The sequence below is a fragment of the Fukomys damarensis genome, unplaced genomic scaffold, assembly GCF_012274545.1.
Source record: "Fukomys damarensis isolate Sample0158 unplaced genomic scaffold, DMR_v1.0_HiC HiC_scaffold_16, whole genome shotgun sequence".
Lineage (NCBI taxonomy): Eukaryota > Metazoa > Chordata > Mammalia > Rodentia > Bathyergidae > Fukomys > Fukomys damarensis.
The window spans coordinates 52,385,894-52,401,947 of NW_022900928.1; the positions used below are offsets into that span (position 1 = coordinate 52,385,894).

At 32.8% G+C, this 16,054-nt stretch overlaps 1 protein-coding gene across 1 annotated transcript in view; it reads left to right on the plus strand.

Annotated features, from left to right (window-relative positions):
* The window catches only part of Dync2h1 (dynein cytoplasmic 2 heavy chain 1), a 318,483-nt gene that overhangs the window by 134,991 nt on the left and 167,438 nt on the right, over positions 1-16,054 (plus strand). Inside the window, exons 67-71 of the mRNA XM_033764303.1 lie at positions 55-218; positions 2,177-2,296; positions 2,723-2,857; positions 5,906-6,049; positions 10,575-10,664. Coding sequence (XP_033620194.1) covers positions 55-218; positions 2,177-2,296; positions 2,723-2,857; positions 5,906-6,049; positions 10,575-10,664 — 653 coding nt within the window. The remainder of the gene's footprint in view (positions 1-54; positions 219-2,176; positions 2,297-2,722; positions 2,858-5,905; positions 6,050-10,574; positions 10,665-16,054) is intronic.

Sequence of the window (16,054 nt, forward strand, 5' to 3'; positions counted from 1 at the left end):
CATGTAACAAAATAAAAATGATTCAGGCTAATTGTGTGTGTGTTTTTTTAATAGGGCCACGTTACGTGGTACAGATAGGTGACAAAATTATTGACTACAATGAAGAATTCCGCCTTTTCTTATCAACAAGAAACCCAAATCCATTTATTCCATCAGATGCAGCTTCCATTGTTACTGAGGTTAATTTTACTACAACAAGAAGTGGATTACGAGGGCAGGTATATCTGTTTTAGTTTTGTATATTTATTAAACATTTTGTTAAACTGATCGCTATTTAAGTTCGGGAGTTTTAAAAATACCCATTCAGGCTTGTTTTATCATTTGTATTAAATTTGTATAATGGAATCACACATTGTTGCTCCTTTCTAATACAACTATAATTTTTAGTCATTTCTGTCAGCTACGCTAGAATTCAAGAGATAGATTATTCATAAAGATTAAGAGCTGCTGGGGCCAGGGGTTTAGCTCAGTGATTCTGCTGCCTGTCTCACAAGTGCAAGGTCCAGAGTTTTATTTATTTATGTTTTGGTACCAGGGATCAAACTTGGGACCTTGTGCTTGTGAGGCAGGTGGTAGAACTACTGAGCTAAATCCCTGGCCCTGCTGCTTTATTTTTTTTTAATTATGAAAAGAAGTTTGTAAAAATTGCAGTTGATTGACTGCAGTTGATTGAGGAAAGTTGAAGATCTTTGATTCGATTCAATTTGTCTACATATGGCTTATTATAGTTTAAAATTATTGCATGAATTTCAAAGTGATTTTTTTCATTTTCCGACTTTTGCATGCACATCTCTGCTCATTTTTTCCTCTTGAAAGATATGTCAATTGACTTTTATTTTAGTATCATTATTATTTTCATTATTATTATTATTTTTTTTTCTTTTTTTGGTACTGGGGATTGAACTCGGGTCCTTGTGCTTGCAAGGCAGGCCACCGAACTGCTGAGCTAAATCGCTGGCCCTTAGTATTATTTTTGTAGCCATTCTCACAATAGATTTTTTTGATTTATATAACATGTAAATTTGCTGCAATTTTTATTTTAATGTAATTTTTAAAACTATGCCTCAAACTATTGTTTTCTTACTATTCCCTAGGACTCAGATTCACCGAGTATATTTTTATAAACATCATCTTTTAATTAACTTGATGATGTTCTTTGTAAATAAAACAGTTTAACAGTCATTTGAAACTTAGTAAAATTACTTCTATTTTCTAAAAGGTCTCCACAATAGCTGCTAAAAGGAGCAATGTAGGTCTTACTTTAGTCAGAATAAAGGAAGATGCTTATAGAGCAGATTTGAATTATATATTTTATATCAGTGTCATTTTCTATTTTGATTTTCAAAGTCAACAATTTGAGCATTTTTTAACAGCTTAGCAATTTTATTTTATTTATTTTTAATTTTTGCTTTTTGCTTATTCCAAGATAGTGTCTCACTATGTAGTTCAGGCTGGCCTTGAACTCCCTACGTATCCCAGGCTGGCCAAAGACTTGCAATTCTCCTGACTCAGCCTCCTGAGTACTGGGATTACAGGTGTGTGCCACATGCTTGGCAGTTTAACAGCATTACAAGATAGAATTCAAATACCACATAGTTTAATGGTTCAAAATATACAATTTAATGGCTTCTTAGTGGAATTGCTAATAACTGTATGTTTAACAATTTTAGAGAAACTTTTGAAAGTGGCTGCACTATTTTACTTTCCCAGCAACAATGTAAAAGTCTTTTGCTCTCTTTACATCTTTGCCCTTTCTTATTATTTGTCTTTTGAATTGTAACCTTTCTAGTTGAAGTGATACCTTATTTTGGTTTTGATGACATATTTTAAGTAATATGTGTTTTTGTTTTGAACATGAATAATGATCAATAGATTATATTTGTTCTATAATTTTTAAATATTTAATCTAATTAAGTAAATATTGTATATTGGCATAATAAATAACATAATGTCTTATAGATCTATAATATTAAACATTTTATTGGTAAGTTTAACTTTCATCTCTCTTGTCAGATATAATTGTGAAAGTGTCTCATGTCTAATTAGAAAAAATGAGGTAACAGTGTTATAAGACTTGTAGTATTTGCTCAAGTACAGGGCCTATTCTAATGAAGTTTTTGTTGTGTTTTATTCTAAGCCTTATTGGTAGAATTACCTTTTTTTAAATTTTTTTAAGCTTTTGGCTTTAACCATTCAGCATGAGAAACCTGATTTAGAGAAACAGAAAACAAAATTATTACAACAGGAAGAAGATAAGAAAATACAATTAGCCAAGCTTGAGGAATCTCTTTTAGAGGTAAAATTAAGCTATGCAATATATTTTTTCACATTAGCTTTCTTTAATAAATGTAAAATAATATAAATATCAGTGTATTTAAAAAATATCTTCAGTACTTTCAGAATATTTTTCCCAAAGGCATGGTAACATCCTAAAGTAAAATTTAAACAGAAATAACAAAATAACTTTTTGAATACAAGGTATTAACAGTGATACAATTTTTACACTTGATCTTAGCCAAAAGGCCGAGAAGTGATTGATACAATTTTTAATTAATAATTTCTTTGCTATGTATTGTATCATTTGATATAAAAAGGCCAAAAATGTCTTTTAAAATAATCTAAGTTTCCACAAACATCAGATGAATGCTCATTGAAATGGACTTCCTTTAATTGCTCATTTTAATGTTTATTAATGGTTATATTTTATAAATCTTTGTTGCAGGCACTTGCCACATCTCAAGGCAATATTTTGGAAAATAAGGATTTGATTGAATCTCTGAATCAGACAAAAGCAAGCAGTGCACTTATTCAAAACTCACTTAAAGAATCCTACAATCTGCAGATTTCTCTTGATCAAGTAATTATTTCCTTCTTTGCAATTTTAAAATTAGATTTTCCTAAACATTTTTGGCAATATGTAGAAAATACAATCAGGTCTTAGAGGAAAGATTATATATTTAAAAAAAAAAACAGGCTGGGGATTTAGATCAGAGGTTCTGCCACCTGCCTTGCAAGCTCAAGGACCCAATTTTGATCCCCTGTACCAAGGGGGTGGGGGGAAGAGGAGGTGGAGGAGTGAGCAAGAGACAGAAGAGGCAGGAGGTGGCAGCGGCAGTGGCCATTTAAAGACACAAGAGCCTCAGATCTGATTCTTATAGAAAGACTGTTCTGGTCAGTATACTTTCGTAGGTTTTAATGATTTCTTAGCACGGTATTATCTTGGTTAGCACTACAGTTTTTCTTTTTTTAACTGAAATTGGGAATGAACATTTTGAAAATTAGTGTTAGAGAACCTCTGTCATCTGTTCTAGTCAGGCTTGTATTTACAGATACCTGAGATAAATTGACTTAAAAAGAAGAAAGATTTACTTTGGCTCACAATTTTGGATGTTTAGGTACATGGTGAGTTGACCCATTTGATTTTGGACCTATGGCAAGGCAGTACATCATTGCCTGAGGGCATGGTGAAGCCGTTTTCTTCATGGTGTATGTGTGTGACAAACAGCCAGACAGACCATGATACCACTGTCTTCTTTGAAGGCACTCTCCCTGTCTCCCTGTGACAGAAGATCTCTCACTTGGTCACCGTTTTTTTTTTTTTTTACCGGGTCAGGCAGCAGCACCACTGAGCTAGATCCCTGGATAGGTCACCTTTCTTAACTTTCATGAAGGTTGCACCACCTTCAATTAGTTGAGGACTGGGTCCTTAACACATAGCCCTTCGGGGAACATTCCAGATGGAAACTATAATACCATTTTTGGAATATTTTTAAGGCACATTGAAAATACTAATAAGGTTATGAACCATCATTTGCATTAAAATCATTTTGCTTTCCTGGTCATACTGGATCCCACTAATGTGATGATCTGAATTATTTTCTTGCAAATGATCTTAAGTCTTTTTTACTTTATTCTTTTGATGTTTTGAAGTATTATATATCTTTTTTTCTCATGTACTCTACTAACCTTTGTTGGAAAAATTTAGACAACCAGGGAAATTAATGTTACTCTGAATTTCCTTTAGCTTGACTTATCTCTCACTGATATTCTTTAATTCATTTTTGTTCCCCTCAATACCTTCCCCAATCTTTTCCCTAGCCTTTTCAATCTCTGTTGAAATTGTACATTTATCACTTTTTAATTTCTTCACTTGGGGAAGAGCTCTGTTGAAGCTGGGATAAAATTGAATTTATGGTCTGATTCCAATACATTCACCCCTCCTTATTAGGGCTAAACTTTGTATATATCATGATTGTTATTTTCTGCTAAAACAATTTTGAATTTTCTATGCCTTTTCTTATTTAACAGCATCAGTCAATCACATGCATGATTTTACTTATATCATATTAGTAATCCCAGTGCTTTGATCATAATAACATGGAGAGCCTCCTTAGAATTCCATTTAGACTCTAAAGGCCGTTTAATTCTACGATATTCTCTCTTTTTTGGGGCGGGCGGTACCAGGGATCGAACTCGGGTCCTTGCACTTGTGAGGCAGGCGCGGGAACCACTGAGCTAAATCCCCAGTCCAATCCTACAATATTCTTATTTGTTTCATTCTTTGCCTTTACTTAAATGAAAGACTATAATTACTAGTTCTTTTTTTCCTTACTTGATGCTTTATTATTGTAAAATATCTTCTCTACCTTTGGTTAAGTGTTCTTATTGGCATCAGTGGTCTCAAACTTGAAATTTTCTCTGCTTCTGGGATGGCCTCATAGTTCAATGCCCTCTTGAATTACCCAAACTGATTTTTTTTTCAGCTTTAATTGAGTTTATTGGTACATTTCAGGGATACAGTACAGTTACATTCATTGTTGGGATCTTGTACCTCTACATGACAAGTCTTGATTCTCATTTTTTCCCCTTACCCCTGCCCTCCCTTCACCCCCTCCTCCCCTCCCCATCTACAAACACTTTATTTCCATCTTTTCATTATCTCACATTTTTTTTCTTTTCCCTTATTACCCTTCCCCTACCCATCCCACCTTCCCTACACCTTTAGCTCCTTTCTGACATTTAGAAATGGGAAGAAAGGAGCCAAACTGATTTTTAAATGTAAAATTGTATCATCTATTTTCTGATCTTAACTGCTTAATGATATTCCAGTATTGGTTAATCTATGGGACACATGTTACTGTGTTTTTCTTTTAAGACAAAAGATGTTAATGTACGAGTTGTTTTTTCTAAACTAAAACCTCATTTCTCAGGTTTAATTGTAGTGTTGGCACTTTGAAATAAATAAATGGGTTTTGGGTTGCAATTTGTGTATTTGTCTCTAAAAGATTCTCCATCATTGGTATAATCTATCTTACTCTCTTTTCCTGTGTACCCTTGATCTTCATTAAGACCAATCTGAACTATTTCCAGATTTATCTATGAAAGGTGGAAAATTATTTAAAATATACTGTTATGGTCTGAATATTTATGCCTGCCCCACTAATCATATGTAGAAATTTGATCCACAGTGGGATAGTATTAAGAGGTAGGGTCTTTGGGAGATAATTGGTGTGAAACTTTCCTAAATGGAATTAGCATCTTTATAAAAGACAGCTGAAGAAATTTCTTTTCCCTTTCTGCTATGTAAGGACACCACAAGAATCAGTTGTTTCTGTGAACCATTAGACACCAAACCTGTCAGTTTCATTTTGATTTTTCAGCCTCCGGAACTGGGAGGAATTTCTTTTTTAAAAGCAGATCCAGTTTAGTATATTTAGTTATAGCATCCTGAACAGAGTAAGATACATATTGTCCTTGGATTCATAAAAATAAGTATGTTTTTCCTTTTAGTTACAAATTTTTCAATTTATTATCGATTTGTTTGCTAGAAATGTGCATATTGATCTCTAGGTGGCAGTAAAGCACTATTATATACTAAAGTGTTTCCTGTTCCTTCCATGAATAGGAGCGGGATGCCTATCTTCCTCTGGCAGAGAACGCCAGCAAGATGTACTTCATTATCTCTGACCTGTCTAAAATTAATAACATGTACCGTTTTAGTTTGGCTTCATTTCTCCGGCTTTTCCAACGAGCTCTGCAAAGCAAACAGGTAAGCTATTGGTTACCCTGAAGCTGACTTAGACACATCACTATAGTAGGTAATTATGATGATAATTTTCTGAAAAGGTACAAATTCCCAATGATGAATGTCATTATACTGTATACCTAAAATGTACCAATAAGCTTAATGAATTAAAAAATTATGCTTCAAAAGACCATATGTAACATTTTTAAATTCTATGTAGAATAAAGTAGTTCCTTCATTTCATCTTACATTCTTAACAGACTGTTCCAATGTGGCAGATTTTTGGATGGAAGCAATTTATGTTCTAAGAATAAATTAATAAGTCACATATGATAATTAAAAACCCCAACGATTCATAAAGGTCAGAAATCATGTCCATAATCTTATTACTTGAGGTATAACCTCATTGTTTGAGGCTATAATACTTGTATAGTATTGTTCTAAATAATGGGGACATGGGATATACTGCCTTAGAAGGGTTATATCCTCATTGGTAGAAGGATTTACTAAAGGAAAACAATTGTTTTAACCAAAAGGTCATATTGTAATTGAAAAAAATATTACTTCAGTGTCAGTGAATACATACCTATGCATTATTTTTAAGAATTGCTGAGCTATACCAACTGCACCTCTTACGTGGACATTATTTTGGTTATCTGTACTATCATATTACTACCAGACTTGACAGATTAAAATGAGCTTCTTATACTCATGTGAGAAATTTGCTCAGGATACAGCAGGGATGGCTTTTCTGCTGTTTCTGATTCAGTGACCTCAGCTGAAACATGTTAATGAAATGGGCGAGGGTAAGGATAGGTGTTTTACCTGCTTTTTGAATGCCTTTGATGGAAGGATTTGACCACTAGGACTGCTGACTGCAATACCTCTACAGAAAGTTTGGCTTCCTCTGAGCACTGAGTAGACGGACTTCTTAAATTACACCTGGGACTCCGCAAGCTGCTTTGCAAGTGCAAGGTCCCAAGTTTGATCACCTGTACCCCCCCCCACAATTACACCTTGGAGCACCTAGTGTGTATTCCAGTGAATAAGGCAGAAATGGAATCATTTTAATAACCAGTAATTAGGTCAGTGTCATTTCTGCTGTTTTGCATTGACTGAAATAGTCAGAAACCTTACTTTCTAGATTTGGTTGAATTAGGATATGGATTTTGCCACTTGATGGAAGGAATGTCAAAGAATTTTGGAGTTATATTTTAAAATAGCTGTAGACATGTATGCTTTTTTACCCTCATGTTTTGCTTCTCTAGTTATTTTCTTTAATTTCTATACTTGGATAATAGCTGGAACGAAAATACATATTTGTAAGCTGTCTTTCAGAAATATATCTTACTGGTGTATTAAACTGGCCCAATGACCATCTTTTTCCATTTACATCTTAACAACTGATACTATCTTTTAGTAATTGTTCTTTTATGCAATTGAAAAAATTTTATTATTTTTGCAAATCTTGATCACTTATAAATATTACATGTAAAACAACTAAATATACTATTATTTGATGTTTGCATTTTTTCTTTGTTGGATTTTGTATGCTTTTTCTCTTATTTTATTAATATTTAAAGTTTTTATTAGTACGTGCTTCCAGTACAGGTTTACATTTCTTGTGTGCAGTTGGTACACATGCATATCACATATTCCTTTTTAATTCCTTTTTCCTCTCTTCCCTTCGCCCCTCCACTTTTTAATCCCTTCCTGTTTGAAAAGAGCTATTGTCCTCCTTCCTAAAAATGTCGTTATACATTAAGAATTTAAGCCTTTGTCATGTGTTGAGAATATTGTTTATCTGCCTTTTTACTTTATTTCAAAAATATGTTTGTTGAACAAATTTCATCTAAATTCTTGTTCTTGGTTATTGCATTTGGTATAATACGAATATGATTTTTAAAGCGTTTCTGGAAAAGAACAAATTTTTTTTTTTTTTTTTTGCAGTACCAGGGATTGAACTCAGGACTTTGTGCTTGCAAGGCAGGCACCATGCCACTGAGCTAAATCCCCAGTCCATGAACAAATTTTTCTTTTAGTTAAATTAGGAGACAAAATTTCATTTTCAAGTAGGGATACCTAAAACTTTTTTTTTCTGAAGAGAGGCTCTTCTTTCAATAAATACTTTTTGCATTCTTACTATATGCCAAATATTTGTGTAGGTTCTTGAGGGTATATAGCAGAGAACAGAATTAAGGAAAACTTTATCTTCAATACTGGTTAATATTTTTATTGGTGAATTATTTTATAAATCCATTATTTCATATTAAATAATACTTAGTGTTTTTTAACTACTTTCTTTTCCACCAATACATATCATTTGATGTGGTTCTTTCATTCAAATTTCAAATAAAATTGTACTTAGTGAAGAACTTGTCCTTTGGATATAGGTTTTATTAGTGGAAATTTGTCTACTCACTCATGGCAGACAGACATTTTTTCAATATATATTTTTAATTTCTTTTGAAAAAAATACTAGACTTTACAATGGTAGGAAATGTTAAAAATAAATAATTGGTTTTTAGCTTGAAATACTTTAAAAGTTGAAAGTATGTTAAATTTAATCATACTATTTAGAGTGTTATGCTAAATTTTTACAAAAATACAGAACTTAGTCGAATAAATATGATCTTATTTTTATAAAAATATGAAATTTTTTGTAAAGTATGAGTTTATAATATGTGACCTTATTTCCCATTCATTGTATTGTATAAAACCAAAGGTAATAATTTATGCTTATCTTTTCACATTATAATTTTCTTATAAATAGCTCAGAAAGTATATTATGATATCTTATTTTCTTTCTTTTTCTGTTTTTTTTTTGTCTTTTTGAGACAGGGTCTCACTATGTAATTCAGACTGCTCTGGAACTCACTGTGTAGCCCAGGCTGGTTTTGAACTCACAGTGATATCCTCCTGCCCCAGCCTCCTGAGTGCTGGGATTATAGGCGTGTGCCACCACACCCGACATTAATTATTCTTTATCTTTTGGAAATGCTAGTAACTCACATTCTTCTGAGTAACTTTAGTTCTGGGATAGATAATATAGCCTTTGAGTAACATTCACCTTTGTGTGATTATGTGCACATTTGAATTAGTAAATATAAAAAGTAATATAGTTTTAAATATGTAGAATAAAAACTTGCTTCCCAATGTTTTGAAAATCCATTGGCTCTTATAGGTGATGTACTCCTATTTACAATAGTGTACACTTCAATGAGTTTGTCTCAATTTAAAAATGTTATTCTTTCTTAATAAATTTTAAAATGAGGAGTATTTGCTATGTGAACTATGAATGATCAACTCTCCTAGTTAGAGCATGCTACTAACAAAGCCAGAAGCCTAGGTTTGATGCATTTGAGTACAAATTCATAATGTTTTATAAAAATTTCACAAATTCACTGCTAATCCTGATTGCATTTTTTGAATCAGTAAAATTTATTAAAATTCATCTTATTAGTTATAATCCCAGTAAAGCAAATAAATGTAGTCTTGTTGTTATGACAGCATTGAACTTTGCAAGATGTGTGCTTTACCAGTGGTCCCTGAAATAAGACATAAAACTCATATTACATAGGGGAAAGGTTACCCCATATGCAGCCTTTCCTTTTTTGTTACTATCCCAAGCATTTTTTCTTAATTGAAGGAAATAGTCATAGCATTTTTAAAATTATGGCAATCATGTACAATGGCAGTACCAATTTAGCTCAAGAACTAAAGGTATGAATTTTTATTGCACCAATTTCAGAGTTAATATCCTTATTCAACCCAAAGAGATGATTTAGCATTGATTAATTCTTAGATTGAAGATGAGAAATATAGGGTGATTCTGGTCATAGTTAGGACATTGGTAATTATAATACAAGCAATTTTAAGTAGCCTTACCTCAGATTAAAATAGATACTGTTTTTAGTACTATTTTAATGCTGTGTGAATCAAAGTGGTAAGTTCAACTATTATTGTATTATTGGGAATCAGTTGTAATTTTCATTTGTTGAAAGCTTTAACTTTGTACATTTAATAAAAATGCAACAATTTAAAAAATATTGATATAAAAGTTTAATGCTCTTATTTATTTAGTTTATTTATTTAGTTTCTTGGGTTTAGTGAACAGATATAGTGGACTCTCAAGTTACAACCAGCCTGACATACGAAAAATTTGGGTTAATTAAGTTAATGGAAGATTCATCTGCCTCTTATTATCTGTAGCATGTGCCCAGGTAAACGTCCAGATCTTAGCTGTATTGACTTACAACCAACTTAAGTTACATCCAGCCCATGGGAACTGACTGAGTTCTTAAATCAAGGGTCCACTGTATTTGTTAAAGAATCAGGTTCGAGTCTGGAGAAACAATTTATAAGAGTGATTAAACAGGGCTGGAGATTTAGCTCAGTGGTGCTGCTGCCTGCCTCGCAAGTGCAAGGTCCCTAGTTCAATCCCCAGTACTGAAAAAAGGGGAAAAAAAAAAAAAAAGATTGAACTATGAACTTTCAAATATTTGTAAATTTCCTAATGCTTTTTCAATTTTCAAATTGTAATCTATAGGATGCTGAAAGTACTGAACAGAGAATCCAGACTCTTATCAGCTCATTAAAACACATGGTATATGAATACATATGCCGTTGTTTATTTAAGGTAAGAAGCATTATATTCTGCAAATATAAAGTATTATTTGAAGCCAGGCATGATGGGAGGATCACATATTCTTAGGATTTAGGAATTACAGCCCAGCAAGGATTCCATAGAGAAACATTGTCTTAAAAACAGCAAAAACAACTTTGTTTTTTATTTTATACACTAGTTACAATTGTAAATCGTGCTTACCTACTTGAAAGATGTTGCATTTGGCATTTCTGAGTTTCCCAGAATACTTTTCATTACTAGCTGGAATGTCTTACGGCACTGCAGGATATAGTGGGAAGAAAAGTGATACGTTAGCTGCTTTAGCTTTGAATATTCAGTAGTCACTAAAAAAAAAAATAACAATGAATTATGTAGTTTTTATCTAAGCATGCTTTCTCATCCTCAACACTGTTAATATTTTGGACCACACAATTCTTTGTTATGGGAGGCTGTTCTATGCACGTTAGAATGTTGAGCAGAACATGTTGCTTCTGTCAAAGGCTACCAGTGGCACTCCCCACCTACCCCGGTTGTGAGAGTCAAAATGTCTCTAGACATAGGTCATTGTCCCTTGGGTGAGATGACAGAATTATTTTCCATTGCTTGCATTATGAGGTAGACTAATTCCTGTTTCTGAATTATGAGAATAATTTCTTATAGAAGTCTTCATATTATGAAGGTTCCAGAGGTACATACAATGGACAATATTTTAGAAACTTTTTGAGTATTATGGAAAATATAGACTCTTAGGCTGTGTTTAAAAAATCAGTCTTGGGGTATAGGTTAGAACATAATATTAATGAGGAACTTTGTATAGGCAGTTAACTAAGTTTGAGAAGTAGTTACTGTGGTTCTCAGAAAATCTTGAAAAATACATGGTTGATATATTTTCTAGCAATGGTAAATTTATGATTTTTTTTTTTTTTTTTTTTTTTTTTGGTACACCGGATTGAACTTGGAATGTTACACTTGTGAGGCAGAAATTTTATGTTTTTTTGAGGGTCTTCATTTGAGGTAGTATAAATCCTTCAAAATGTCTTTCAGTATTTTTGACAAAGGTTGTTATTGAGAGTTTAAAAAAATTACAGTTGAGAATTTCTGAAGTAAAATAAATAAGTCACATGTGTAAATACCAAATACCGAATAGTTTCTCTGAAGCATTATTTTTAATAATTAATTTTATTGATACATTTAAGGTATACAATATAATGAAAATTATCGTTGGAAATTTGCATCTTTACATAATCCATCTGGGTTCTTATTTTTCCCCATTCCCCTACCCTTCCTTCAACCCCTCCACCACTCTCTATCTACAAAGACTTGTTTTCCATTTTTTCTTCTTCTCATATTAATTCCATTCCCCTCTTTCATTTCCCCTACCTCTCCCGCTTCCCTTCTAATAGGAAGTGTAGATGTATATTTTTCTTTCAAAGGACTTTTTTTTGTTATAAATAGCTCATTGTTTCCTGTCATTCTAAAACTCACCTTTTAGGCCTCAGTGTTAACTGGTACAGAATGAGAAACTAAGCAAATGATCTCACTTTCCTTCACTAAAATGTTAGGATTTTACATAGGAGAAATGTGTTTATGATAGTACAGTTTCATCATTTATAGATTTCATAATGTCTCTAATATTTGTATAGTCATTAATTCTTTAACATTTTTTATTATAAGCAAAACTTAAAAATATTTTCTGAAGGTATTTAAAACTTTATGGAACTATTCTAGAAAAGTGCCTTTAAAGATTTATTTCACCTTGCCCTCCATCTCTTACTCCTTTTCTAAGGTAAACTATTCAAGGTTTGATTTATTTCTTATTGTCCATTTTATCTTTCTTTTTATTCATGTACAGTAATATATATACTTTTTAAAAATGTTTCTTTACTTTGTATTTTGTTCTGTAGCTTCTCTTTTGTTGTTTTTGTTCCTGAAGACCTTTCCATGAATATAAATACATTAATCTCATTGTTTGTAGCAGTCATGTGGTATTTCATTATGTGGTTACAAACATGAGTGTCCATTGTCCAAAATCCTTGGAACCAAAAGATTTTCAAATTTTGGATTCTGGAATACTTTTACATACACATTATGAAATCTTGGAGATAGACGCAATGTGAAAATTTTCCACTTGTGGCATAATGACATTGTCCCCAAATTTTTTGATTTTGGACTTTTTGGAGTTTCAGGCTAGGAATGGTAACCCATATACTACTTCACCTGCTGTTCTCTTAGTGTATATTTGATTATATATTTTTTGGCTATTTTGAACAGTGGAATGAACATCTTGCACATTCAACTTGATGTGCATGTTTTAAGTATTTCCAGCCAATAGATTTCTGGATAGAAGCAGAATTGTTGGTCCAAGGATTATACTTTTGCTTAATGTTACCAGATTATCTTTTTTTAAAGTATATGTGTATTTTTATTGGTACATTTTAGATATACAATAGAGTTACATTCATCAGTGGGATCTTGTACCTTTATACGACATATCTTGGTTATTATTTTTTCCCCATTCTCCTAGCCACCCTTCCCAATTTACAAAGACTTTGTTTCCATTTTTTTCCTATTCCCTTTTTACCTTTCCTCTACTCCTCCCATTTGCCCAACTCCTTTAGATGTTTTCTTCTTATTACAAAATATCAATTATACATTTTGACCCTTATTTACACTTTTAGTTTATCATACCAGAGAAACTACGCTTGTGCATCCTATTAATTTAACTTATGAATATATCCTTTATGTGCATCCACATAGTTATAACTGTCTATAGATTCTCATTATTTATAGCTGAGTAGTACTCCATTTTATTTTTAAAAAATGCACATCTTCTTTGTTCAGTTTTCAGTTGATGGGTAATTGGGATGCTTCTAAGTTTTAACTATTACAAATTATGCCACTATAAACATGGGTGAGCATATACCATTGGTCTAATTCTTTTAAATCTTTTGGGAATATTCCCAGCAGGGGAATAGCTGGGTTAAATGGGACTTCCAGTCCTAGTTGTTTAAGGTATCTCCATATTGATTTCCACAGTGGTTGCACCAGTTTGCACTCCCACCAACAATGGAGAAGGGTTCCTTTCTCCCCACAACACCGCCAACATTTGTTATTGATTTCTTGATAGCAGCCATTCTTTCTGGGGTGAGGTGGAATCTCAGTGTTGTTTTCCTCTGTATCTCAAAAATGACCAGTGTTGTTGAACATTTTAAAAAGTATATTTATTTGCTGCTTTGTCTAAGAAATGTCTGTTCACTTCAGATGCCCATTTTTTAATCGAGTCTTTGTATTTGGGGGGTCCTGATTTTGTTTTTGAGTTCTTTATATATTTTAGATAGTAGACCTTTGTCTGAAGAATAGCTGGTAAAAATTTTTTCCCATATTGTAAGTTGTCTCTTAGCTCTGTTGGTGCTTTCTGTTGCAGTGCAGAAGCTTTCTTAAAAGATGAGATCCAGTTGTTGATTCTTGTGCAGTTCCCCTGCTACTGATGATTTGTTCATAAAGTCTTTTTTTATGCCAGTGTCTTCAAGAGTTCTACCTAGCTTATCTTCCAAGTTTAGTGTTTCTGTTTTAATATTTAGATCTTTAATTCACTTGGATTTTAGTTTAGTGCATGGTGAAAGACAGACGTCTAGTTTGAATCTTTGGCAAGTTGAAATCCAGTTTTTCTAACACTGTTTATTAAAAAGGCTATCTTTCCTCCAGTGAGGATGGTTTTGGCTTCTTTATCAAAGTGAGGTAGCTGAGTATGTCTGGAGATGTTTCTGCATCTTCTCATCTATTCCATTGATGCTCAGGTCTGCTTCTTTGCCAGTACCCTGCCGTTTTTCACACATTGGCTTTGTAGTATAGTTTCAAGTTGGGGATTGTGATACCTCATGCCATATCTCTATTGCCTAGAATGGCTTTTGCTATTCTAGGTGTCTTCTGGTTCCAAATGAATTTTTGTATTTTTTTTCTAGTTCTGTGAAGTATACTGCTGAGATTTCAATAGGGATTGCATTGAATCTATATAGCAGTTTTGGAAGTATGGTCATTTCGACTGTATTCGTTCTTCCCACCCAGGAGCAAGGGATATCTTTCCATTTTCTTATATCCTCTTCAATCTCTTCTTTTAGAGTGCTGTAGTTCTCAATGTAGAGGTCTTCCTTTGTTAAATTGATTCCTAGATATTTTATATTTTTGGATGCTATTATGAAAGAGATTGTTTCCCTAATTTTCTCTCAATGAGTCTCTTACTTTTGTACAAGAAGGCTATTGATTTTTGAGTGTTGACCTTGTATCCTACTGAATCTGTCAATTGAGTCTAGAATTCTTTTGGTGGAATTTTTTGGGTCTTCTATGCAGAGTAGCAAATAATAACAGTTTAATTTCTTCTTTTCCTATCTTTATTGCTTTTATTTGTTTCTCTTGTCTAATTGCTGTGGCTAATTTTTCTAAAACTATATTGAACAGGATTGGTGATAGTGGACATCCTTATCTTGTTCCTGATTTTAGCATGAAGGTTTTCAGTTTTTGACCATTAGTATGATGTTGGCTATTGGTTTTTCATAGCCTTTATTAGCTTGAGATAAAGACCATCTATTCCAATTTTCTTCAAGGTTTTCATCATGAGTGGGTGTTAAATTTTGTCTAATTCTTTTTCTACATTTATAGAGATGATCATATGGTTTTGTCCTTGGCTCTGTTAATATAGTGTATTACATTTATTGATTTATATATGTTGAACCATCCTAGCATCCCTGGGATAATCCAATTTGGTCAGGGTGTATGATCTTCTTGATGACCCTCTGTATTCTGTTTGCCATTATCTTATTGAAGATTTTTTGCACCTATGTTCATTACGAGGATTAGCCTGTAGTTGTCTTTTTTTGGATGTGTCCTTCCGTGGTTTGGAAATCAAAGTAACACTTGCTTCCAAGAATGAATTTGGAAGTATTATTTCCCTTTCAATTTCTTTTTTTTTTCAGCTTTAATTGAGTTTATTGGTACATTTTAGGGATATAGTACAGTTACATTCATTGTTGGGATCTTGTACCTCTACATGACAAGTCTTGATTCTCATTTTTTCCCCTTACCTCTGCCCTCCTTTCATCCCCTCCTCCCCTCCCCATCTACAAACACTTTATTTCCATCTTTTCATTATCTCACAATTTTTTCTTTTCCCTTATTACCCTTCCCCTACCCATCCCACCTTCCCTACACCTTTAGCTCCTTTCTTCCCATTTCTCAATGTCAGTAATCTTATTAGGATCTTCTGTATTATTGCAGATTATTCACACCAGAGAAACTATTTGGTATTTACACATGTGTGACTTATTTATTTCACTTAGGAGTATATCTTCAATATGTATCCATTTTCCTATAAATGAATCTATTTTCTCATTCTTTATGGCTGAGTA